The sequence below is a fragment of the Anomaloglossus baeobatrachus genome, chromosome 1 (assembly GCF_048569485.1).
Source record: "Anomaloglossus baeobatrachus isolate aAnoBae1 chromosome 1, aAnoBae1.hap1, whole genome shotgun sequence".
NCBI lineage: Eukaryota > Metazoa > Chordata > Amphibia > Anura > Aromobatidae > Anomaloglossus > Anomaloglossus baeobatrachus.
In genome coordinates this window covers 647,608,924-647,636,039 of record NC_134353.1, presented here as the reverse complement: position 1 = coordinate 647,636,039, position 27,116 = coordinate 647,608,924, and the positions used below count along the sequence as shown (strand labels likewise).

Here is a 27,116-nt window from a genome sequence, read left to right as displayed (position 1 = left end):
AATGAGAGATTCTGGCCAAGTGTCAAGGATTCAGGAAACTGTTTTACATATTAAAAGGTTTGCCAACCCCGATGAATGGCAACCTTCACACAAAAGAAACACAACTTGGCATATAATAAATATAGGCTATTAGACCAATATGATTACCTTTACTTCCATTAAAGTAAACAACTTTTAAACTAAATGACCTTTACTTTAATATATATATATTTATTATTTTTTTTCTAATTAATATATATATATATATATATATATATATATATATATGTATGATGTATAGATATAAAGTTAGATATAATTGAAAAGGAGTCCATTTCTAAAAGACATTATTTGCTGTTACATCCTCATAACTTTGAAAGGCCGAGATGATGCGAAGTTCAGCCGTTCTCCTGCTCTCAGTCCTGGGGAATCATATGCAGTGTTTCCAACATCATTGAAAGGAGATGTACTGAAAAAGGGTTGATTATAGAAATCGCCTTCAGATGACCTTAAAGGGGGAGTTTTCGCCATTTGGAACTTGTTTCCTGAAGAGCAAATAATGTGCTTAGTTAATACCATACATTTAAACATATGCATAAAATATGTACAGATGTGAGAAAAACTAGAAACTCTACTTTAATTCTATGGCTTTATGTATCAGGACATAATGGAAAAAAATCTGTTCCTTAGAAAGTAAACTGAACCTCAGATGATCAAATGAATAACTAAATATTACTAATTAGACTGTGCCATATATTTAATAAAAACTAGGCCAAAATGCAAAAGTATTTGAGTGCAAAAAGAGTACACCTTTACTGCTTCTATAGGAATTAAAAAGCTAAGTATGAGCCAGGTGCTGTTTATCACATGCCCTTCACTAATTGTCTATCAGTAAGTGTGACCACCTCTAATGCGGGCGTCACACGGTACGATCTATCGTGCGATCACACGAGCGATCGTATCCGCCCCCGTCGTTTGTGCGTCACGGGCAAATCGCTGCCTGTGTCGCACAAAGTCGTTAAACTGCCGTCACATGCACTTACCTGCTGAGCGACCTTGCTGTGGGCGGCGAACATCCTCTTCCTGAAGGGGGAAGGACAATCGTCATCACAGCGACGTCACACAGCGGCTGCCCAATAGAAGCGGAGGGGCGGAGATGAGCGGGACGTAAACATCCCGCCCACCTCCTTCCTTCCGCATAGCCGGCGGGTGCCGCGGGATGCAGGTAAGCTGTGTTCATCGTTCCCGGGTTATCACACGGAGCGGTGTGCGCTACCCCGGGTACGATGAACAACCAGCTGAAAGAAAAATAAACGATTTTTTAAAAATGAGCGACGTGTGACAGATAAACGATTTGCACACAATTTGCAAACGTTTTGCGTCGCTCGTAGGTGTCACACGGGACGACGTCGCAAATGATGCCGGATGTGCGTCACAAAAACCGTGACCCCGACGATGCATCGCACGATAGATCGTCTCGTGTGACGCCCGCATAAGGATTATAAGGCCCTTACAATTTGGAGTCTATTACACTGTTCCATATCCAAATTGGTTCAGAGACTAAAACAGTTGAACTAATTTTGTAATGCTGAAAATGAATATGGTGCTTAAATTTGCTGATTGGCTCTAATTTTCAAGATCCAGAGGAGGTTGTAATTACTTATAACACATTTCATGCAGGCTTATAGAAAAATTGTGTCTTTATTATTTCATCATCAATATTGCATTGTTAGTAGGTAGTCTAAAATATCATCTATTTAGTCAGTTGAGCCTTCAATATTCTATTATCTTAGGCTGACCAATCAAAAACGCCTACTTAGCTGCGATGATGTAATCCTAATTACAGTTGCATCACTTACTTTTAGAAGTTCTCTGTGTAAGGTATACAGTTTTAGGAGTTCTTCGCATATTGCCATATTTCTGTTTTTTTCAGAGATGCCTCATTCTTGCATTAACAAAGTGGATAGTTTTTGCTACATTTGCAGAGAAGTCACTTTTGTGACACAAAGGCAAAACTTTACTACCATGATAAGGAAAGCCTACAACCTGTATTTTGGCTGCAGAATAGCAAATCAGGACAAGAGTTGGATGTCCACACATATACAGCAATAGATGTGCATCACATCTTACCCAGTGATTGACTTGAAGAGGCAATCTATGTCTTTGTCAGTCCCAATGAACTGGAGAGAGCCAACCAATCACACTACCAATTTCTATTTCCGCATGGTACCCCCATTAGGAATGGAGATTCAAGGAAGAAGTGGAATTTACTGGACAGTATCCAAACATTACATCTGCTATATTACCAGTACTACATTCAGAAGAACTGCCGATTCCCAAAACACCAGAAACATTTTCAGTCAAGTCAAGTGAGAAAGAAGAGGGCGCTTGGTGTCAGGAAGCATCTTACTCTCTCGACCCAGACTGTCAGAAATATCAACTGAGCCTCACCTTATAATACAAAGTGAACTGAATGTTCTTGTTAGAGATTTGGACCTGCCAAAGAATACGGCTGAATTCTTAGGTTTGAGGCTACAGCAGTGAAATCTCCTAGTGGTCCATGTTTGGATTTCTTTGTTCCACAACTATGCTAAAGATCTTGTCCAATACTTCTTCATGTAGGGCGATCATGTGAAGCTCTGAAGATAAGTCATAATCCAGAGGAATGCATGCTCTTCATTGATACAGCCAAAACAAACCTAAAAGACATCTTTCTGCATAATAGCAATGCACCACATACAATTCCAGTTGGTATGCAGTCCACATGAAAGAAACCAATGACAGTGAGGTGCCTGAACTATGACCAACATTTGTGGTCCCTCTGAGGTTACTTAACCCCTTCACAACATATGTCGTAGAGTCTATATCTACACCATATGTCATGTCACTGCCTTTGATATGGCCTCGGCATCAGCCGACATGTGCCCCCAACAGCCGCATATAGATTGAACATCTGCCCACAGGTGTTAACCAGTTAATTCCCGCTGTCAATCTCTGACAGCGGGAATTAACATACGCCAGTAGAGGGGCGCATCATTCCGGGCACTCATTGGCGCTGCCATGATGTGATCACTGGGCGCAGATTGGCTGTCATCACAGCCAGGGGTCAGCTTGAGATGCCTGTGACTGTCATGACATGTGAACGCCGCCTACGAGCAGGCATGCATAGGAGATTGTGATTTCTGCTATACAGAGAGATCGGATTGAAGCTTCAAGTCCCCTCAGGGGATTAGCAAAAACATTAAAAAGTAATTAAAAAAGGATTTCAAAAATATGAAAAAAAAAGTTCAAATCACTCCCTTTTTGCCCCTTTGGAAATATAATAATAAGAATAATAATACACATTTGGTATCGCTGCATTCAGAAGTGTCCGATCTGTCAAATTTAACATATATTTGATGGGTAAACCGTGTATAGAGAAAAAATTAATGCCAGAATTACATTTTTTAGCCTAATAAAATACATTGAGGCGATCAAAACATCATATCTACCCCAAAATTGCATCAGTAAGGCCTTGTGCGCACGCTGCGTTTTGAGCGTTTTTTGGGTGCAGTTTTGGTTTCAAAACTGCATGAATTTCCTTCGCCAGCAAAGTCTATGACGTTTCATTTTTGCTGTCCGCACGTTGCAGTTTTTTTTGGCTGTGTCTTTGTGGTGAGCACAAAGATGCAGCATGTCAATTCTTTTGACGTTTTTCACCCATTGAATTCAATGAGGTGTGGAAAACGGCAATGACAAACGCAAGTTGTTATTTTACATGCGTTTTAGTGCGTTTTTCTGACTAGACTTCGGGTCGGTGGGGATTGACCGCTGGTATTTGGCCAGATACTACTCCCCATATAAAGTCTATGGGGACCAGAATCGGGCACAAAGGGGTAGGAGCAAGCGCTTCATACTGACCGATCACCAGTCGGCTGTCGCCTCATCAGGCTCATAACATATTCACTCCTTCCCTGCTCACCGGTGGCTGTGATTGGTTGCAGGCAGACCCGCCCCCGCACTGAGTGACAGCTGTCTGACTACAGTCAATCACAGACGCCGGTGTGCGGCTCTATATCGTACAATAAATTAAATAATTTAATAAAAAAAAAAAAACAAACAACTATGTGCGATCGCCCCAATTTTGATAACCAGCCAAGATAAAGTCTCACAGCTGGGGGCTGGTATTCTCAGGCTGGGGAAACCCACGTTATTGGGAGCCCCCAAGCCTAAAAATATCAGCCAGCAGCTGCCCAGAATTGCCGCATTCATTAGATGTGACAGTCACGGGACTTTTCTCGGCTCATCCCGATTACCCTGGTGCGGTGGCAATCGGGGTAATATGGAGTTAATGGCAGCCCATAGCTGCCACTTTACTAACCCTTAAAACACACCTCCAGGTCTGACGTAATCCACACGACGTCCCACGACGCATCCAGCTCTGCTACATCTGACAATCACAGTGAGTGGCCATAGAACATGACTGCTCGCTGTGAGGGTTAGGCCGCAAGTGAAGTGAGCCGCGCGGGATCGGCAGTGACTTCAACTGTCACTGCACATCACCTGACTGGTCACTGCTAATCTCGCGCTCACTTCAGTCGTGGCCGGATTTGTGGTAACAGGACTCCAGCTATCACCGCACATCACCTGACTGGAGTCCTCCACCTGTTACCACAAATCCGGCTGCGGCTAAAGTAAGCGCGAGATCAACGGTGACTTCAGTCAGGTGATGTGCAGTTGTACCTCCCCTGCAGCAGTCGAACTGCTCGGATCCGGAGTTGCTGTGGCTCGAGGGTCTCCAGACCCAGGGGCTTGCGGCCACTTCGAAGTGTAAAAGAAAGGAGGGAGAGGAGGGAGAGTTCGTGACGCCACCCGTGGTTCGCGGTAAGGGGAGTACTGCTGCTACCGATGGGAGTACCAGGGGGAGATGGAGCGGGGCAGCCAGGTGATGTTCCCTACACAGGTAGGGGAGACCCCGGGACTCTAGAGGGTAGGTGGAAGATGGCGTGGTGTGGGCTGTGGGGTGGGCAGGACGCAGGGAGAGCAATGTACTCACTCAGACTGTGTGGATGTTGGTGCAACCATGAAGCAGACTCTGACACAGAAGTAAGCCAAGTCTCTGGGTGCTGCTGCCACTCTGGGGAGCTTGTCCGGGAATCCGTCCCCGCTGGTATTGTCTGGTGAAATGGAACATGCCTTCATGCACTTGTAGATAGATGTTTCTGAGTGACCCCTCGGCCTGAAGCTGTCGGGGTCCCGCTCCCTATAGTTAAACAGGGGAGCTGTGCTCTCGATGGCTGACACTTGAGATTTCTGTACGCCGCATAAGCTGGAAAGCCCTATCCCCCTCATTGTGTTGGTACCTTCGATCTCTGAGCTCTTGGGGAACGTTCATAAAGAAACTATCCTCCACAGGTGAATTACCAGGTTGCGGGAAGCTACTCCCTGCCGTGCTCGGTACCGGTCCGGTTATTGGACTTTCTAGTGCCGACCATTCTCCAAAACTAAGTCTGGGCACCCTTCTCCAATACCCTGCGACCGGGTCTCCCACTCCTCCGGACCCAGACCACCGTCTGTGACCTAATCAACGTCTTCCAGGGAGCTAGAACTCCCACAGCTCCTCACTCTTTGAGGGCTGCTTTTGAACTCCAGGGAGCTGCTACTCCCAGCTTCTCACTCTTTCGGAGCTACTACTCGACTGACTATGTCCCTCCCACCAGTCTGCCTGACCCCTAGGCGGGTGGCCCTTTTCCAGCTAGACCACCAACTGGTGTGCCTGACAGGGTGTGGTGTGAGGTGTGGCTAGGATTCGCGTGCTGATGGGAACAATACCAGAGTTAGGATCCCAGGACCATGGAGGATGAGTTCTGCACCATAAGAGAAAGGAGAGCAGTTCCCTGTAACACCCTGATATGGTCAGGAGCATTACACAGTGACAGCTGGAGTACTCCACTTGTGACCGCATATGAAGCCGCGGCTGAAGTGAGCTGCGAGATCAGCGGTGACTTCAGTCAGGTGATGTTCGGTGACAGCTGGAGTCCTCCACTTGTGACTACATATCAGACCGCATCTGAAGTGAGCCGCGAGATCAGCAGTGAAGTCACTCATGTGGTTTGCGGTGACAGGTTTAGGACTGCCACCGCACATCCCCTGAGTGACGTCAGCGCTAATACAGCGGCTCACTTCAGTAGAGGCCTGACAGGTGGAGCACTCCTGTGTTTTTTTTAGGCTAAAAACGCTGCTCTTTGTAGTCACCACAAAGATAAAAACGCTTTACCTTTGTGGTAAAAAAAAAAGATGCAGCGTGTGCACATAGCCTTAAAACGTCAGCTCAGTTCTCAAAAAATAAGCCATCACACAGCTACAGATCCTGAAAAATAAAAAACTTTATGGTTCTTGGAAAATGGTGCCAAAGGTTTGCAAAAAAATGTTTGCAAAGTTTTTAATTTTTTTCACCACTTAAATAAAAGTGGTGAATGTCCTGCAACTTCCTTAGGACGCAAATACCAATAAACTATTGGTACAGGGAGCCGATTAACCCTGGAAGTACTAGTGCCTGCACTTCCAGGGTTAGAGAAGTGCCAATCAACTCCCATTACCTGCCCTATGCTGCGGTATCCAATGCTACTGACGTACCTGCAGCGCAATGTCACCCCGCTGCAGACATTACATCAGGATACTGCAGAGGAGGACATACAAGGGAGCCAGGAGGAGGACACACCAGGGCAGGTAAGTGCTCATAGAGCTGAAGATTCAAAACGGAGGGGAGGGGGAGCTAATGCTATAGACTGGGGGAGGCTAATGCTATAGACTGGGCATTAGGGGGGAGAATTGGGAGGCTAATGCTACAGATTGGGGATAAGGGGGGGAGGGGAGGGCTAATAATTTATTCTGGGATTCAGGGGAGGCTAATGCTGTAGACTGTGGATTGGGGGGAGGGGGGAAGCTAATGCTATTTACTGAGGATTAGGGGGCCTATTACTCTAGACGGGGGTTACAGAGGCTATTACTATAGAATGGATTTTAGAAGGGATATTACAATAGGCGGGACCTTAAAAGGGGCTGTTACAATAGGATAGGGTTTATAAGGGACTATTACCGTAGTCTTGAGTTTAGGTGGCCTATTACTCTAGATGGGGTTAGAAAAGCTATTACAGTTGACTGAGGTTTAGGGTGGCTTACAGAGTGAGGGATAATGCAAGGGATAAAATGGATGAGGGACAGTGCAAGGACTCAGTATGGTGTGGAGCAAGTGAGGGGCCTGAGCATTATGCGTGAGGTAGTGTGGTGGTCTCAGCATGATAAGTGAGGCAGCATGAAGGCCTCAGTATGAGGGGTCTCATTATGGAAAAGGGGCAGCATGGGAGGTTCAGAATAGAGAGGGGCAGTATGAGAGCACAGTATGGAGAGGGGTAGTGTGATGGCTCAGTATAAACTGTGTGCAGAATTATTATGCAAATGAGTATTTTGATCACATGATAATTGTTATACATGTTGTCCTACTCCAAGCTGTATAGGCTTGAGAGCCAACTACCAATTAAGTAAATCAGGTGATGTGCATCTCTGTAATGAGGAGGGGTGGGGTGTAATGACATCAACACCCTATATAAGGTGTGCTTAATTATTAGGCAACTTCCTTTCCTTTGGCAAAATGGGTCAGAAGAGAGATTTGACGGGCTCTAAAAAGTCCAAAATTGTGAGATGTCTTGCAGAGGGATGCAGCAGTTTTGAAATTGCCAAACTTTTGAAGCGTGCTCACCGAACAATCAAGTGTTTCATGGCAAAAAGCCAACAGGGTCGCAAGAAGCGTGTTGGGCAAAAATGGCGCAAAATATCTGCCCATGAATTGAGGAAAATCAAGCGTGAAGCTGCCAAGATGCCATTTGCCACCAGTTTGGCCATATTTCAGAGCTGCAATGTTACTGGAGTATCAAAAACCACAAGATGTGCCATACTCGGAGACATGGCCAAGGTAACGAACAAGAAATATAAGATAAAACGTCAAGACTGGACCAAGAAATATCTTAAGACTGATTTTTCAAAGGTTTTATGGACTGATGAAATGAGAGTGACTCTTGATGGGCCAGAAGCTGGATCAGTAAAGGGCAGAGAGCTCCACTCCGACTCAGACGCCAGCAAGGTGGAGGTGGTATACTGGTATTGGCTGGTATCATCAAAGATGAACTTGTAGGACCTTTTCGGGTTGAGGATGGAGTGAAGCTCAACACCCAGACCTACTGCCAGTTTCTGGAAGACAACTTCTTCAAGCAGTGGTACAGGAAGAAGTCGATATCGTTCAAGAAACACATGATTTTCATGCAGGACAATGCTCCATCACATGCAGCCAACTACTCCACAGCGTGGCTGGCCAGTAAAGGTCTAAAAGATGAAAAAATAATGACATGACCCCCTTATTCACTTGATCTGAACCCCATAGAGCAGAGGTCCCCAACTCCAGTCCTCAAGGCCCACCAACAGTGCAGGTTTTTGGGATTTCCTTAGTATTGCACAGGTGTTAATGTAATTACCTGCCCAGGTGCTGGTTCCAATAGCAGTGCAATGCTAAGGAAATCCTGAAAACATGCACTGTTGGTGGGCCTTGAGGACTGGAGTTAGGGAACCCTGCCACAGAGAACCTGTGGTCCCTCATAAAATGTAAGATCTAAAGGGAGGGAAAACAGTACACCTCTTGGAACAGTGTCTGGGAGGCTGTGGTGGCGCTGCATGCAATGTTGATCGTAAATAGATAAAGCAACTGACAGAATCTATGGATGGTAAGCTGTTGAGTGTGATGTTAAAGAAAGGTGGCTATATTGGTCATTAATTTTTTGGGGCTTTGTTTTTGCATGTCAGAAATGTTTATTTCTAAATTTTGTGCAGTTATATTGGTTTACCTGGTGAAAATATACAAGTGAGATGGGAATATATTTGGTTTTTATTAAGTTGCCTAATAATTCTATACAGTAAGGCTATGTGCGCACGTAGCGTTTGTCCCTGCAGAAATTTCTGCAGCGATTTGAACAGCACACGTGCGCTTCAAATCGCTGCAGAAAGAGTCCGTAGTGAAAAAAAAAAAAGCCGATTCCATGCGCTCTGAGTGCAGCCCCTCCCATAGACAGAGTGGGGGATGCATTCAGAGCGCAGGAAGCGCAGGAAAGAAGTGACATGTCACTTCTTAGAACGCGCGCTTTGGGCAGCAGCCGAAGCGCTGCGCTCTAATACGTCACGTGCGCATGTCTCCTGCATAATCTTCATAGATTATGCAGGGGACGCAGGACGCATGCAGTTACGCTGCGGTGCAGATCGCAGCGTAACTGAATGCAAATACGCATTGTGCGCACATAGCCTAATAGTTACCTGCACAAACAGATATCCTCCTAAGATAGCCAAATCTAAAAAACCTCACTCTAACTTCCAAAAATATTAAGCTTTGATATTTATGAGTCTTTTGGGTTGATTGAGAACATAGTTGTTGATCAATTCTAAATAAAAGCCTATAAAATACAACTTGCCTAATAATTTTGCATGCGGTGTAGAGTCGGGACATTCTGAAGAGGGGGTAGCATGATGTAACGACAGTGTAGAGATCATAGTTCATAATGGAGTACGGTGTGGTAGGTATAATTTATAAGAGCACAGTGTGGAGTTTTATTTTGTTAGGGGACAGTGTGACGGTTATAGTACAGGAGGGCGGACAGTGTGGCGGACATAGTATATAAGGGGAGAAGGTGTGGTGGGAATATTGTAAGGAGAGGATAGTGTAGAGGCCATTTACAGTAAGAGGGAGGAGCAATTATATTTTTCAGGGGTACAGTATAGGGCTTATTTAAAAGGCACAGCACTGGTGATTATTTTTATTCAGAAAGATTATAATGAAGATGTTATTTTTAAAGGCCACCAAATGAAGATATGCTGCAGAAGATCGAAGAAAAGGAAAGTCTGCAGAGAAGAGCTGTTGATGTTAAGTCATTATGAAGTCAGGTACAAGAGAAAGCAGTGATCGGTGAGTATTATCACACAGACATTACACTACACTAACATTTGCACAGGTTTAGGGGTGGGGAAATTACCAGAGAGCTTCTTTAATATTTGCAGAAAAATCTACTTTTATTTAAAATGCAAATGAGGGTGTTTCGGTGCACCATTGGTGTTGTCTTTGCTTTGGTGCATAGTTACACCCTCATATTTGTATATTAAAGCCAGTCTTGTCTATTTTGACAGCGCTTCATTGGCAAAAGTGAGTGCTGTCTAAAACCAAATTGCAAGTTTGTGCTTGCGCATTGACATTGGATGAGTGCAGTAGCCTGCTCCAAGTGTCAGTGTGAGTGCACACAATATGGCTGCCCTTTGAACGGCTTCAGTAAAGAGGAGGGGTGTTGAATGAACAGACAGCATGTCCTCCCATATCACTAGGCCCCTCTCATCCTCATAGAAGAAATTTGCTTGCTATTCTTCCAGGGCATTAAGTGGCAGCCACAGACACGCAGGAATCCGGTGTCAGTTTGTGCCCACAGCCACATACATTGTGCACACCCGTGCTGACACTTGGAATGGTTTGCTGTGCTCATCCAGTGTCAATTCAAACTCTGAACACAAAAAGTGGTTTTACACCATTACCGCTCTTACTAAGTGATCGCTGTCAATTGAGACAATGTACAAGTGTATTGAGCAATAATAGACGAGTTCTAACCAGGAGTATGCATATCATACTTGACAGCAGTTCCTGGAGCAGACACTGGCAAATACTTGCATCGCACGCTGGGTGCACTGGGAAAATTCACAAATCTGCAGCCACAGAGTGACTGTAGACTTGGCATTCTAGACTGGACAACCCCTTTAAGCTAAACTGTGTATGCTTTTTCTAGGGGATATGTCCCTTAAATGTTTAAGCTTAAAAATCAATTAACCTGACAAATGAACATTTTGCTTGTTCATCAAGTGATTACATAGCCTGTTTATTTAGACAAACGGTTTCCGCTTATTAGCAGCATTGTAAATGAACCTCAGAGTAACATAACTTTTGGGAGATTTTTTTTATATTTTATGGCCAATAATTCTAAGCATATTGGTCAGGAATCTGGTCCTGAGACCCCCAAACCACAGCTGAAAAGTCCTTTTAAAAGAGCGCACACAGAGCAGAGCGGATGCAGTTGAAATCATAGTCCTGTCTCCTAAGCTGTGCACTTCTAAGAGGTGTTTTGTGCAATCTATCGGGTTCACAGGACCCAGATCCGCACCAATGTGCTCAGAATTAATGGACCTAAACATATACAGTTGAAACCAGAGGTTTACATACACTATCTTAAAAGACACATCTGCATGTTTTTCTCACTATCTGACATGAAATCAAAATAAACCTTTCCCGTTTTAGGTCAATTAGGAACCAAAATTATTTATATTTTCCAAATGTAAACTTCTGACTTTGCAAAAAGTAATAAAAATGCCTAAACATTCTCTCTCATTATTCTGGCAATTAGCAAATATAAATCATTTTTCTTTCTGCGGCTATTTGTTTTTGCAGCTATTTTTGAGTTGGAGGCGGTAGAAGGTGAAGAGAGCTGGGATGTGTGGCTTGAAAGAGCGGAGTCTAGAGTTACTCCCAGGCAGTGAGCATGTGGGACTGGTGCGAGTGAGCAGCCATGAACTTTGTTGGATAGGTCTGTTGGGGGGGGAGTTGATTGAGGAGGGGGAAAGAGAATTAATTCTATGTTAAGTTGTAGAAATCGAGCAGAGAAAAAGGATGAAATAGCAGATATACATTGTGGGATTCTGGTTAGTAAGGAGGTAATCTCAGGTCCAGAGAGGTAGATCTGTTTATCATCACCGTATATATGATACTGAAAGCCTCTATGAGCTGTCCCAGTCCGAAGGTGTAGATGGAGAACAGCAGGGGTCCAAGAACTGAGCCTTGGGGGAACACTAACAGATAGGGGTGAGCTGAGTAAGTAGTGTGAGAGTGGGAGATGCTGAAAGTCCGGTCAGTGAGGTATTATTATTATTATTATTTATTATTATAGCGCCATCAATTCCATGGGGCTTTACATGTGAAAGAAGTATACATAATAGGGACAAGCACAATAATCATAAACAATACAAGGCACAGACTGGTACAGTAGGATAGAGGTCCCTGCCCACGAGGGCTCACAGTCTACAAGGGATAGGTGAGGATACAGTAGGTTAGGATAGAGCTGATTGTGCAGCGCTGTATCAGACTGAGGGTTACGGCAACTTGTAGGTTTGTCGGAAGAGGTGGGTCTTCAGGTTCCTTTTGAAGCTTGTCAAGGTAGGCGAGAGTCTGATGTGTTGAGGCAGAGCATTCCAGAGTATGGGGGAGGCACGGGAGACATCTTGGATGCGATGGTGGGAAGAGGAGATGAGAGGGGAGTAGATAAGGAGATCTTTTGAGGATCGAAGGTTACGTGCAGGTAAGTACCGGGAGACTAGGTCAGAGATGTAGGGAGGAGACAGGTTGTGGATGGCTTTGTAGGTCATGGTTAGGGTTTTGACCTGGAGTCATTGGGCAATGGGAAGCCAGTGAAGGGATTGGCAGAGAGGAGAGGTCGGGGAGTAGGAGTGGGGACAGGTGGATTAGCCGGGCAGCATAGTTTAGAATAGATTGTAGGGGTGTGAGACTGTTAGAAGGGAGGCAACAGAGCAGGAGGTTGCAATAAACCAGGCGGGAGATAATAAGGGCATGTACTTGGGTTTTTGCAGCTTCTTGGGAAAGGAATGTACGTATCCGGGAAATATTTTTGAGTTGGAGGCGGCAGGAGGTGAAGTGGGCTTGGATGTGTGGCTTAAAAGAGAGATTAGAGTCTAGGATTACTCCCAGGCAGCGAGCACGTGGCATTGGGGAAAGTGAGCAGCCATTGACATTGATGGATATGTCAGGTGGGGGAGTTGAGTGATGAGGAGGAAAGACAATGAATTCTGTTTTGTCCATGTTCAATTTTAAGAATCGAGCAGAGAAAAAGGATGAAATAGCAGACAGACATTGTGGGATTCTGGTTAGTAGGGAGGTGATGCTAGGTCCAGAGAGGTAGATCTGCATATCGTCAGCGTAGAGATGATACTGAAAGCCGTGGGACTCTATGAGCTGTCCCAGGCTGAAGGTGTAAATGGAGAACAGCAGGGGTCCAAGAACTAAACCTTGGGGCACACCGACAGATAGAGGGCGAGATGAGGAAGTGGTGTAAGAGTGGGAGACGCTGAAAGTTCGGTTGGTTAAGTATGAGGAGATCCAAGATAGCGCCAAGTCTGAGATGCCCAGAGATGAGAGAATTTGTAGTAGAAGGGAGTGGTCTACTGTGTCAAAGGCAGAGGACAGGTCTAGGAGGAGGAGGACAGAGTAGTGTCGCTTGGATTTTGCGGTTAGTAGGTCGTTAGTGTAACCGCCGCCGGTTACTTACTTAACCGGTTAATCACTTAGCTTTATGTAGCCCCTGGCCAGCCGGGCCCACCATCTTCACCGAGCCCCAGTCACAGCTGCAGTAGAGGAACCCGGCGGTAACGCTTCAGCAACAACTGCAGTCTGCACATGACTAAGGTGCATGCGACGTCCTTCTAGGGCATTGCATGCAAATTAGCCATGTGGTGGGGGAGGCACTGTGAATGGAGCAGAGCAGGGAAGCGGCGCGTCATCCCACAGCCCAATGTGATGAGGTCATCACTCTGCACCTCATCACAGTGCTGCGGGCAACGCGGAGCTGGCGAGCGCGCGGCATCCGGCAGGGAGAGGTAGGCGCTCTATGAGCTGAAGATTGCCGGGCGGGGGTGGTGGGTCACCCGCTGACTCTAGCCGTGGGGGCGGGGGGTGCTGACTATAGCCGCGGGTGGTGGGGAACCCGCTGACTCCAGTCGCGGGGGGCCGCTGACTCTAACCGCGGGGGTCGGAGGTGGCTGCTGACTCCAGCCGCGGGGGGTGCTGACTCCAGCCGTGGGGGGCGCTGGCTCCAGCCGTGGGGGGCGGGGGGGGGCTGTTGACTCAAGCCGCCGAAGGCGGGGGGGGCACTGACTACAGCCGCGGGGGGTGGGGGGGCAGCTGACTCCAGCCGCGGGGGGTGGAGGGGGCACAGCCGCGGGTGGTGGGGGGGCCGCTGACTCCAGCCCCGGGTCGTGGTGTGTGTGAGAGGATATATATATAAAGAGGGCAGCTTGTGTGGGGGATAGTGTACAAAGGGGCAGCATACATGAGGGATATTACACAGAGGGTCATTGTGTGTATATTATACAGATTTGCACTGTTTGAGGGATATATAGAGGGGCAGTGTGTGTGTGTGTGGAGGATTCTACATAGAGGAGCAGTGTGTGGGATATTCTACAAATGGGCAGTGTGTCTTGGTATTTACAGAAGAGCAGTGTACGTGTGAGGACATTATACAGAGGAGCAGTGTGTGGAGGGGGATATATTAAGGAGCAGTGTTTGTGGGGAGATATTATACAGAGGAGCAGTGTGTGGGAGGATATTATACAAAGGAGCAGTGGGTGTGGGAGGATATTATACAGAGGAGCAGTGTGTGGAGGGGGATATATTGAGGAGCAGTGTTTGTGGGGAGATATACAGAGGGGCAGTGTGTGGGAGTATATTATACAGAGAAGCAGTGTGTGGGAGGATATTATACAGAGGAGCAGTGGGTGTGGGAGGATATTATACAGAGGAGCATTGTGTGTGGGAAGATATACAGAGGAACAGTGTGTGTAGGGGATATTATATTGATAAACAGTGTGTGTGTGTGGGATACTAAACAGAGGAGCAGTGTGTGGGGGGGATATTATACAGAGGAGCAGTGTGTATCTGGGGATATTATAAAGAAGACCAGTGTGTGGGGGGTATTATGCAGAGGGGCATTATGTGTGGGGGATATTATACAGAGAAGCAGTGTGTGGGGGATATTATACTGAGGAGCAGTGTGTGTGGGGGGGATAGTATACTGAGGTGCAGTGTGTGTGTGGGGGGGGATAGTGTACTGAGGTGCAGTGTGTGTGGGGGGGATATTATACAGAGGAGCAGTGTGGGGGGATATTATACGGAGGCGCAGTGTGTGGGGGATATTACACTAAGGAGCAGTGTGTTTGGGGGGATATTATACAGAGGAGCAGTGTGTATGTGAATATTAAACACAGGGGCATTGTATGGGTATATTCTACTGAGGGGCAGTGTTTGTGGGGGATATTATACATGGGGCAGTGTGTGTGGGAGAAATATTATACAGAGGAGCAGTGTGTGTGTGTGTGTGTGTGGGATATCATACAGACATACAGAGGGGCAGTGTGTGGGGATATTATACACAGGGATATCGTGTGGGGGTACACTGAGGGGCAGTGTGTGGGGGAATATTATAAATAGGGGCAGTGTGGGAGAGAGATTATGGAAAGGGGCAGTGTAGAGAGTATACTATGGAGAGGGGAGGTGTAAGGGGTGTATTCATTTTCTAAGGGAAATGCTTTATCTTCTGGAACAACTTCAAAAGGTGCTAACACTTTTGGCCATAACTGTGTGTATATATTGTGTATATATACACACATATATATACACACACACACACACGTTTTTCCAAGAATGGTGGGGAGTATGGAGGGCTTGAGGGGTGGGGTCGGAGCTGGGATGGGGTGTAATATCCATGGATACGGCATAAATGGTTGAAATCGGAAGACCTCTAAAAAAAACGAGATCAGACGCGGTGGATTTGAGGTGCAGATTCTCCAGCACAAATTTTGTAATTTATTGTACATTTGAAGAGATCAATTTTCTTAGGATATAAAAAACATGGCCTCCTGTCCTCGTTTGTTTCCTGGGAAACTGGGTAAAAAAAATCAGTAGGGGGGCACCAAAGGGCAGTTTTGCACAGGGCGCCATTCAGGCTAAGGCCGGCCCTGGAAGGAAGAAGTGATATGGGGCGATAGTTTGACACAGAGGAAGGGTCAAGGGAGGGCTTTTTGAGGATGGGTGCGATGGAGACATGTTTAAAGCAAGAAGGGAATACACCAGTTGTTAATGATAGGTTGAAGAGATGGGTTAGGGTTGGGATGAAGACTGTGGTGAGATTGGGGATGAGGTGGGATGGGAGTGGGTCAAGCAGGCAGGTTGTGAGATGTGATCTTGAGAGTAGAGTGGAAAGATGATCTTCTGTCATGGTGGAGAAGCTGGATTTGGAGGAAGAAGGCTGAGTAGTTGTGAGGAGTGGCTGTGGTGATTGTGGGCCAAAGCTTGCTCTGATGTTGTCAATCTTCTGCTTGAAGAAAGAGGCAAAGTCTTCAGATGAGATGAGAAGAGAGGGAGGTGGTGCTAGGGGGACGGAGGAGAGAGTTGAAAGTGTTGAATAGCTGTTTAGGGTTGTGGGATAGAGAGGATATGAGGGATGAGAAGTAGGTTTGTTTTGCAGAAGTGAGTGCAGAATTGAAATTGGTGAGAGCCTGTTTGTATGTAATGAAGTGCTCAGTGGAATGAGACCTCTTCCATCTGCGCTCAGCAATTCTGGAAGCCCGTCTCAATTCTTTAGTCTGGCTCGTGTGCCAGGGTTGCCTGTTGATTGTGCGGGTTTTGGTGTGTGTGTGTGAGAGGGGCAGTTGATTCGAGAGCTGCAGAGATGGTGGTGTTGTATAAAGTGGCAGCAGCATCTGCATCGTGTGAAGAAGCGATGTCTGCAAGAGGGAAAAGAGACAGAGAGTGAGTGTAAAGGTACCGTCACACTTAGCGACGCTCCAGCGATCCCACCAGCGATCTGACCTGGCAGGGATCGCTGGAGCGTCGCTACATGGTTGCTGGTGAGCTGTCAATCAGGCAGATCTCCACAGCGATCAGAGATCAGCCACCAGCGTCCCGTGTAATGAAGCTGTGCTTGGTAACCATAGTACACATCGGGTTACTAAGCAAAGCGCTTTGCTTATAGTTACCCGATGTGTACCTTGGCTACGTGTGCAGGGAGCTGGCTTCTAGAAGCTGCGGACGCTGGTAACCAAGCATTTTGCTTGGTTACCTGATGTGTATTTTGGTTACCAGCGTCCGCAGAAGCCGTCTCCCTGCTCATTCAGATCGTTGCTCTCTCACTGTCAAACACAGCGATGTGTGCTTCACAGCGAGAGAGCAACGACCAAAAAAATGGTCCAGGACATTCAGCAACGACCGGCGACTTCACACCAGGGGCCAGGTCGTTGCTGGATGTCACACACAGCGACATCGCTAGCAAGATCGCTGTTACGTCACAAAAACCGTGACTCAGCAGCGATGTCGTTAGCGATGTCGCTTAGTGAGACATGGCCTTTAGTCAAGGTGATTGAGATTTCTGCGGGGGTGTGAAAGATTGTGGAGGGGGGTTGTGTACTTAGAGAAGAGAGGGAAGGGAATGTGAGTAGGTTGTGGTCAGATAGGGAACAGAGACGAGTGAAGATGAGGTCCAGCGTGTGTCCATCTTTGTGAGTAGCTGCAGAGGACCATTGGGTGAGGCCAAAGGAGGAAGCGAGTGTTAGAAGTTTAGAGACAGATGAGTGAGAAGTGTCAATGGGGATGTTAAAGTCACCCATGATGATGGTGGGGATGTCGGTGGAAAGGAAATGTAGTAGCCTGGTGGTGAAATGGTCAAAAAAGGCAGTGCCTCGCCCTGGGGGGCGATAAATGACAGCCAGTTGGAGTTTGGAAGGGGAGTAGATTCGTACGGAGTGCACCTCAAAAGAGGGGAGAGTAACAGAGGGTGGTAGTGGAATTGGTGTAAAGGAGCATTGGTAGGACAGGAGCAAACCAACTCCTCCACCATGCTTGTTACTGGAGCCCCTGAGTTGGAGACCACCATAAGAAAGTGCAGCAGGAGAAGCTGTGTCAGAGGGGGTGAGCCAGGTTTCTGTGATGCCGAGGAAGGAAAGTTTATTAGTGATGAAAAGATCATGGATGTAGGAAACTTTATTGCAGACAGAGCGAGCGTTCCATAGAGCTCCTGTTAGTGGGACTGGGGGAGCGGGTGCTGGGTGAGCGGGTATAAGATTAGAAAAGTTGCGAAAATTTGTGTTAGTGTGGATGGCAGTTAGATGTGACAATGGGTATGTGGTGAGGAGGGCCAGGATTCGGAGAGATATCCCCAGCAGTGAGGAGAAGTAGAGAGAGTGTTAGTAGGTGGGAGCAGGAGAGGCTATGAGGTGGCCGTGTATGTCTGGAGACAAAGGGTGTAAAGTGGAGGAACAGATCTGAGGAGAGGGTGAGATGGGTGGGGAGGATGGAGTGAGAGATGAATAGTTCATTACTGGGTGTGGGGATCAGAGGGGAAAGTACTAAGTGAAGTATGATTGGGGTGAAAGTTAAGAGACACACGAACATTGTTTATTGTGACTAGGTTTCCAGTTACCTTCTGGGCAAATTCGGGCGAATTCATTTTCTGCACACTGCACAGGTATGAGGAGATCCAGAATAGGGCTAAGTCTGTGATGCTCAGGGATGAAATCTTTAGTAGAAGGGAATGGTCCACTGTGTCAAAGGCACAGGACACGTCCAGGAGGAGGAGACAGAGTAGTGTCGCTTTGCTTTGGCGGTTACTAGGTCATTGGGGACTTTAGTTGGGGCAGTTTCAGTAGAGTGATGAGGTCGGAAGCCAGACTGTAGCCGGTCAAAGAGGGAGCAAGAAGAGAGGTGGGATGACAGTCCAAGATGGACATGCTGTTCCAGTTGTTTTGAGGCATAGGGGAGAAGTGATATGGGGCGATAGTTTGACACAGAGGATGGGTCAAGGGAGGGCCTTTTGAGGATGGGTGTGATGGAGGCATGTTTAAAGCATTAGGGGAATATACCAGTTGTTAGTGATAGGTTGAAGAGATGGGTTAGGGTTAGGATGAAGACTGCAGTGAGGTTGGGGATAAGGTAGAATGGGAGTGGGTCAAGTGGACAGGTGGTGAGATGTGATCTTGAGAGTAGAGAGGAAAGATGATTTGTAATGGTGGAAAAACTGGATTTGGAGGAAGAGGGTTAAGTAGTTATGAGGGGCAGTGGGGATTGTGGTTCAAAGCTTGCTCTGATGTTGTCAATCTTCTGCTTGAAGAAAGAGGCAAAGTCTTCAGCTGAGATGAGAGGGGGGGGTGGCATTGGGGGGACAGAGGAGAGCAGCATCTGCATTGTGTAAAGAAGCTATGTCTGCAAGGGGGAGAAGAGAAAGAAAAAGTAAGTGTAGATCAAGGTGTTTGAGATCTCTGCGTGGGTATGAAAGTTTGTGGAGGAGGGGGTTGTGTACTTGAAGAAAGGGAAGTGAATGTGAGTAGGTTAGGGTCAGACAGGTGAAGAGGTGAGTTTGAGAAGTTAGATTGGGAACAGAGGTGGGTGAAGATGAGGTCCAGTGTGTGGCCATCTTTTATTATGCCATACAATTGTATGTTGCGCTGGCAGTGGTTCTGGTAATGTAGTCATGTATTGACTGTGGTTCTGGAGATGTAGTCATGAATTGAGGTTGGTTCTGGTGAATTAGTCGTATATCAACAAAGGTTCTGGTGATGTAGTTGTGAATTTAGGTTGGTTCCAGTGTTGTAGTCTTGCACAGCTTCTAAGTCACTTAAAATAAATGACCGTACCACTGGTTCATTGACTAAATCAATATTACGTCAAGCAGCTAGTTTGACTGGATTGAAGAAAAGAGGGGTCCGGCTAACATACATTATACCTCCTACACCATAACCCTGGAAGTAGAACCTGAGTGACATTTCATTGTGAAAACCTCTACATGGTATTGCTGATGTGATCTCCAGATGTCGACTGGATTTGGGGATAGAGCAATGGAGGCTTTAATGGAGGACTAAATTCTTCACTGATGACTCCCTCTTTTGTCCTCGATGCAGTAATAGCTAGAGATTGGTCTGGAGTTGATCTGTCCATTGGCATGAAGAGGCTTTCCAGAGGGAATGACATACCAGTCCTACTGCCGAGATTTTGGTATGGAGTACATGTGGTATAATAGCTGGACCCTTCTAGTTTTCATTTCTGTCCAGAAGAACTAACAGCTTGGCGTTAGATTTATTTGGTGGTGGAACAGTGTTAAAGTAATTTCTACAAACAGTTCAAAGGCACGCAAAATGCTGCTCATGCTACTGTGAGCACCTTGCATGGCTTAAATGTGTTACCATGGCCTGCAGCATTTTGGGGCTTATCTCCCATCAAGCACATCTGGGACTTCATTGGTCAGCAAGTGCAAAGGAATCTGCCAGCTGCAGATCTTGATAATTTGAGGACCACAACAGATTCAGGTTGGCAGAACATTACTGAGACAACCATTAATACTTCATTGATTGTAACCAAGGCGTGTAAGTGTGGGAGTTATACTCAATACTGTTTAAGTCCAGATGTTTTTAAAATTTTGTTTCCATTTTTTCATGGATGACATCTGAGTGTTGTCCGATTTTTTCACGAACCAATAGACTTTCATTGTGGAGTTTGATTGGACACGAATTAATATCAATAAATGTAAAGGCAAGGCTGCACTGCTGTTTCAAATGACAAAATAGCACAACAAACGAGGGTGCAGAGCCTACGAAAAGCAATGTAAGAGAGAAAAAAGAGTAGGCAAGGAGCACTCAACTCATCAAATAGAATCAAAAGTAAATGTAGAAAAATTTATTGAAAACATGATAGTGCAAAACACCATTAAAACCACTTAAAAACATGCAAGGACACCTGTCCCATGGACCCAATAATAAGGCAATTATTGCCTGCAGCAATCACATATATGCATGATAACACAGAATATAAAAGGCAAATATAAATAATGAAGCCTGAGAGAACCTAAATAGTCTTCCTGAAAGGGGCAGTTTGCCCTAGGAAAAGCACAAGACTATAATAAGTCACCACACAAATAGGTCCAATGGGAATAAACTTACAGAATAGAGGCAAAGATTAAGCCATATTAAGGTGCCAGATAAATGACCACCAACCCTACGCGTGTCGCCCTACCAACAGGGCTTCATCAGGGGAAGGTAATGGACAGAGACAGGAATGCACATATATAAATACCAAAGCAATCTGAGAAAATCAAATACCGGTGTTTTGTGCTCGAGGCAAGCTGTGCGTACATCTGATACGCCGGGCGGAAGTGGCCGCAAAACCGGAAGTGCATCAGCGTGTAAGTGGAAATTTCTTCCCCCATCGCGCCGAAAATACATGAATGCGCATGCGCGATGAAAACACCATGCACACAAATAAAGCAGCAGTGCGCAAGCGCCCATACAGCAGACAGCTCCCAGATCAGATATGCGCTAGCGCTTAGATCGTAGGTGCACCATAGACCAAATACGCAATTGGCATAGACCACTGGGGGAGAGCGATGTTTGTAAACAAGAGGAGCAATATTCAAGACAGAACATGACTGTCAAGGATAACACAGTACTTATCAATGAGGGAAGAAAAGATGCATGTACATAAATGAATAAGATTCATGGAGCAGAAGAATCTACAAATAACAATTATGAACAGGTCCATGGGACAGGTATAGGCATACATGTAACAACACCCAAGTACATTCAAATAGAAACATCACAGAGGTAACGAAATAAGGAAAAAAAAGGGAAAAAAAGGAAAACCCGGCAATACAGTTACATATCCATATAACATTACAGGGAGAACACAAGGAGAAAACCCCCCCCGGCCTGACACATAGTACATATATATGCATGAATGATAATGCCAAAACCAACATAGTATAATTTAACATCACAGAGCATAGATGGAAAGTTTGGAACAAAAGATCCAAGCTGATGAATATGGTCCAAAGATGAGACACTCTGTGTTGATGGTCATCCATTTAAATGTCCATGGAAGAGTAGTGCCACAGAAGAACAACATCCAATAAGGAATTCTCTGTAATCCAGAAAAAACTGCGTCATACCGCCGAGATAACTATGTCCGTGTATCCTAACCCTGAAAGAGCAAGAAGAGGAAGGTACAAATAGTAAGCTGGCCCAAGGAACCAGGGACAATCTTCAGCCCAGGAAGCCGGTGAAGAGCAACTCTTCGTTCAAGCCCGCCGGAGAGACCGTGTTAAGGCCCCAAATCCAACGTGACTCCAATTGTAGGAGCCGTTTAGTGGAATCACCACCCCTGATGTTTAATTTAAGGCGTTCCAGGCCCACCACCCGTAATCCCCTTGGGCTCCCCCCATGATGAGATAAAAAATGGGAAGCCACAGAGGTGAGTTTCTTACCCTTCCGAAGATCACCCGCCGCCAAGTTGATGGTGGAAACATGCTTCTGAATCCGTTTCTTGAGTTCTTGAGTGGTTTCTCCCACATAGAGCCTGTTGCATGGACAAATTATCAAATAAATCACGCAAGTTGTTTTACAATTAACAAACCCTTTCAACTTATGCTGGCTCCCAGTGGTAGGGTGCAAAAAGATGTCCCGCACCGGCTGCATGTAGGGACACACATTACACTCCCCACAAGGGAAGGAGCCAGCATAAACGAAGCCATGTCCAAGACGATGGGTGGGTCTGATAAAATGGCTGCTCACCAATTTATCACTCAAGTTAGGCGCTCTCTTAGCCGTTATAGAAGGCCTTTCCCCAATCAAGTCAGAGATTCGTGGATCAATTTTGAGGACCTTCCAATGATCCGATATGATCTTACCAAATCTGTCCCACTGATTGTGGAAATTAGTGGTAAGCCGAAGCTGGTGATCCTCAGGTCGTCTTCTTGGGGTAAGAAGGGATTCTTGAGTCTGTGATCTAGCCCGTTTGAGAGCTTTAGACAAGGAGCTTTTAGGGTAGCCCCGTTGGGTAAACCGGAAGGTGAGATCCTTCGCCTGTGCTTGAAAAGTGCTGTCATCCGTGCAGTTTCTTCTTGCCCTCAGATACTGACCAACTGGTATGCCAAGCTTGAGATGACGAGGATGGAAGCTGGAGAATTGTAAAAGCCTATTGGTCGCGGTTGGCTTGCGATATAAATCGGTGTGTAGATGTTGGTCAACCACAGTTAAAGATAAATCCAGAAAAGTACCACCTGTCAATGAAATACAGGAGGTAAGAAATATATTCAGAGAGTTGTTATTAAGAGACGTGATGAAGTCCCTACAATCCACTTCTGACCCATTCCAGAGAAACATCACGTCATCGATAAACCTGAACCAACCAATGACATGATTAATGAAGGGAGCAGATGGGTAGACAAGAGTTTCCTCCCACCACCCAAGAAAAAGATTAGCCACCGAGGGTGCACAACGAGCACCCATTGCCACACCAGATGTTTGCCGGTAGAACGCCCCATCAAAGGTAAAGTAGTTGTGTGAGAGAATAAACTGTAAGAGATCAATCAAAAATGAATCATGAAACCTATCTGTATGTTCCTTTTGATGTAAAAAGAAGCCCACTGCTTGGAGACAGTCCTGATGTGAAATGTTCGAATAAAGGGATTCCACATCACAAGTAACAACAAAAGTGCCCTCCGAGAGGACAATATCCTTAATATTTGTGATAAAGTGAGTGGAATCCCTCAAATACGAAGAAAGGGACTGTACCAGGGGCTGTAAAAAGAACTCCAGATAGGAACATGCCTTCTCACACAAACTACCCATACCTGAAACGATGGGGCGGCCAGGTGGCTGATGCAGGTCTTTATGCACCTTCGGCAAAAGGTAGAAAGTCGCGACAATTGGTTTGGGCACCCAGATGAAATCCTTTTCCTTCTTGGTGATAATCCTCATCTCCAGGGCGGATTCAAGCAACCGATCCAATTTTTTCTGGAAGATGGAAGTAGGGTCAGAAGGGAGCCTGGAATAAAAGTGCGGGTTCAGGAGTTGTCGTTTTGCCTCAGCAATATACATATCAATAGGCCAAAGAACAACATTCCCCCCCTTATCAGCTTCCTTAATTACAAGAGTTTTAATATCTCTTAGTTCCCTGATAGCTCGCTTCTCACCCAGGCTTAGGTTATCCCCAAAGCAGGGTTTGTCAGGGAGCTGCATAATGTCTGCCTTTGCCAATTCAAAGAAGAGATTAACAGACGGAATCATGGAGAGGGGGGGTGAAGCAGAGAATTCCTTATTGGATGTTGTTCTTCTGTGGCACTACTCTTCCATGGACATTTAAATGGATGACCATCAACACAGAGTGTCTCATCTTTGGACCATATTCATCAGCTTGGATCTTTTGTTCCAAACTTTCCATCTATGCTCTGTGATGTTAAATTATACTATGTTGGTTTTGGCATTATCATTCATGCATATATATGTACTATGTGTCAGGCCGGGGGGGGTTTTCTCCTTGTGTTCTCCCTGTAATGTTATATGGATATGTAACTGTATTGCCGGGTTTTCCTTTTTTTCCCTTTTTTTTCCTTATTTCGTTACCTCTGTGATGTTTCTATTTGAATGTACTTGGGTGTTGTTACATGTATGCCTATACCTGTCCCATGGACCTGTTCATAATTGTTATTTGTAGATTCTTCTGCTCCATGAATCTTATTCATTTATGTACATGCATCTTTTCTTCCCTCATTGATAAGTACTGTGTTATCCTTGACAGTCATGTTCTGTCTTGAATATTGCTCCTCTTGTTTACAAACATCGCTCTCCCCCAGTGGTCTATGCCAATTGCGTATTTGGTCTATGGTGCACCTACGATCTAAGCGCTAGCGCATATCTGATCTGGGAGCTGTCTGCTGTATGGGCGCTTGCGCACTGCTGCTTTATTTGTGTGCATGGTGTTTTCATCGCGCATGCGCATTCATGTATTTTCGGCGCGATGGGGGAAGAAATTTCCACTTACACGCTGATGCACTTCCGGTTTTGCGGCCACTTCCGCCCGGCGTATCAGATGTACGCACAGCTTGCCTCGAGCACAAAACACCGGTATTTGATTTTCTCAGATTGCTTTGGTATTTATATATGTGCATTCCTGTCTCTGTCCATTACCTTCCCCTGATGAAGCCCTGTTGGTAGGGCGACACGCGTAGGGTTGGTGGTCATTTATCTGGCACCTTAATATGGCTTAATCTTTGCCTCTATTCTGTAAGTTTATTCCCATTGGACCTATTTGTGTGGTGACTTATTATAGTCTTGTGCTTTTCCTAGGGCAAACTGCCCCTTTCAGGAAGACTATTTAGGTTCTCTCAGGCTTCATTATTTATATTTGCCTTTTATATTCTGTGTTATCATGCATATATGTGATTGCTGCAGGCAATAATTGCCTTATTATTGGGTCCATGGGACAGGTGTCCTTGCATGTTTTTAAGTGGTTTTAATGGTGTTTTGCACTATCATGTTTTCAATAAATTTTTCTACATTTACTTTTGATTCTATTTGATGAGTTGAGTGCTCCTTGCCTACTCTTTTTTCTCTCTTACACGAATTAATATCAGACATGTCTGTAAGATTTTGCAATGACCACTCCATCCGAAAAAAAAAAAAAATCACTGGACATGTGAGCAGCCCAATAGACTATCATAGGTAGAAAGAAGACTATCGGTGAAAGCATGGATAGAACTTGTACAACAGATGTGTGAGTAAGCCCTAAAGTCCCCGTTACACGCAACGATATCGCTAACGAGTAGTGCTGAGCGGATCCGGACAGTCAAAGTCCGGATCCGCGCGATTTCAGCGCTATATCTGTGCCGCACCCGGGCGCGGGATTCCGGGTCCATGATCCGGATTCGGCAATTAATAAAAATAAACAAAATTTGAATTAAATGAGCGTTTCATACTCTCCGAGACTTGGTGTCATGGCGGCACACTGCTTCCGGGTCGCGCATTCACTTCCTGTACTGTCCATCACATACACACAGCTTTCCGTGTTTTCCATGCCCACTGGCAGTCCTCTCATCTGTGATTGGTTCCTGGCTGACACGCCCCCCAGCCTGTGACAGCTCTGCTGTGCAGTCATCGCTTATCGGGGCTCAGTAATAGGCTGCACTCAGAGCGGGCAGCCGTGCTCTATGGCTGCTCACTCTGACATGTAGCAGAGCTGGATGTGTCTCCGTGGGACGTTGGGTGGATTACGTCGGAGCTGCAGGGTGTTTGGGGCTTAATAAAGTGGTGAAGGAGGGGGTGCTTGTATTTTATTCCAAATAAAGGATTTTTCTCTGTGTCTTGTTTATTTACATTCATTTACAGGTTTGTGATGCGGGTATCTCACAGACACCTGTGCTATCACAAACCTAGGGTTTAGTAGCAGCTGTGCGCTGCTATTAACCCCTGCTATTACCTTGATTGCCACTGCACCAGGGCAATCAAGATGAGCCGATATCACACCGAAATTGTCACATCTAATAGATGTGGCAATACCGGGCGGCTGTGGGCTGAGATATACCAGTGCCCAGCCGGCGTTATCATGGCTGGGGATGAAAATTGGGGTGGACCACAAAGAGGGAGGAGGGAGGAGGGAGGAGGAAGGAGGAAAATTGGGGCGGACCACAAGGAGGGAGGAGAGAGGAGAGAGGAGAGAGGAGGGAGGAGAGAGGAGAGAGGAGAGAGGAGAGAGGAGGGAGGAGGGAGGAGGGAGGAGGGAGGAGGGAGGAGGGAGGAGGGAGGAGGGAGGAGGGAGGAGGGAGGAGGGAGGAGGGAGGAGGGAGGAGGGAGGAGGGAGGAGGGAGGAGGGAGGAGGGAGGAGGGAGGAGGGAGGAGGGAGGAGGGAGGAGGGAGGAGGGAGGAGGGAGGAGGGAGGAGGGAGGAGGGAGGAGGGAGGAGGGAGGAGGGAGGAGGGAGGGAGGAGGAGAGTGGAGGAGGGAGTAAGGAGGGAGGAGGAGGCTGTGCTGTGTGATGTCATGTCATGTAATACCTGCACAAGTCTGACATCTCATCACTCGCACACTTCTGAGGGCTCTTGTCCACTTGTGTACCGCTTCCGATGCGACAGTATCGGAAGCGATATGCAAATGATTCTCTGCTGCGTGTGTCAGCCGAGGGTCATGCGACTGTGATGCGATCTTGCAATCGCATCACAGGAGCGGAGAAGATAGAGGGAGCACTTTCTCCCCATCTCCTCCGCTGTCTGTCTCTGCGTGCACCGGTGCGATTTTACACTGGTGCGATCCCATCGCATGACACACGGCTCACGCTGGCAGTACAGCAAAGCAGAGTGTCATGCGAGTGTCCCTGAGGTCAGTATGAGTGGACCTCTGCTGTGGGGGGCGGGCCGGCACTGAGGAGGGGAGGAACTGGAGCTGCGCAGGAGAGAATGTCACAGCCCAGCCTGTCACAGCCTCTGTTCA

The 27,116-nt window shown here is 46.3% G+C and overlaps 1 protein-coding gene across 1 annotated transcript in view; it reads right to left on the bottom strand.

Annotated features, from left to right (window-relative positions):
- Positions 1–203: 203 nt before the first annotated feature.
- Positions 204–27,116, bottom strand: part of CCNB1IP1 (cyclin B1 interacting protein 1) — a 43,075-nt gene continuing 16,162 nt past the window's right edge. Inside the window, exon 3 of the mRNA XM_075319756.1 lies at positions 204–524. Coding sequence (XP_075175871.1) covers positions 337–524 — 188 coding nt within the window. The 3' untranslated portion in view covers positions 204–336. The remainder of the gene's footprint in view (positions 525–27,116) is intronic.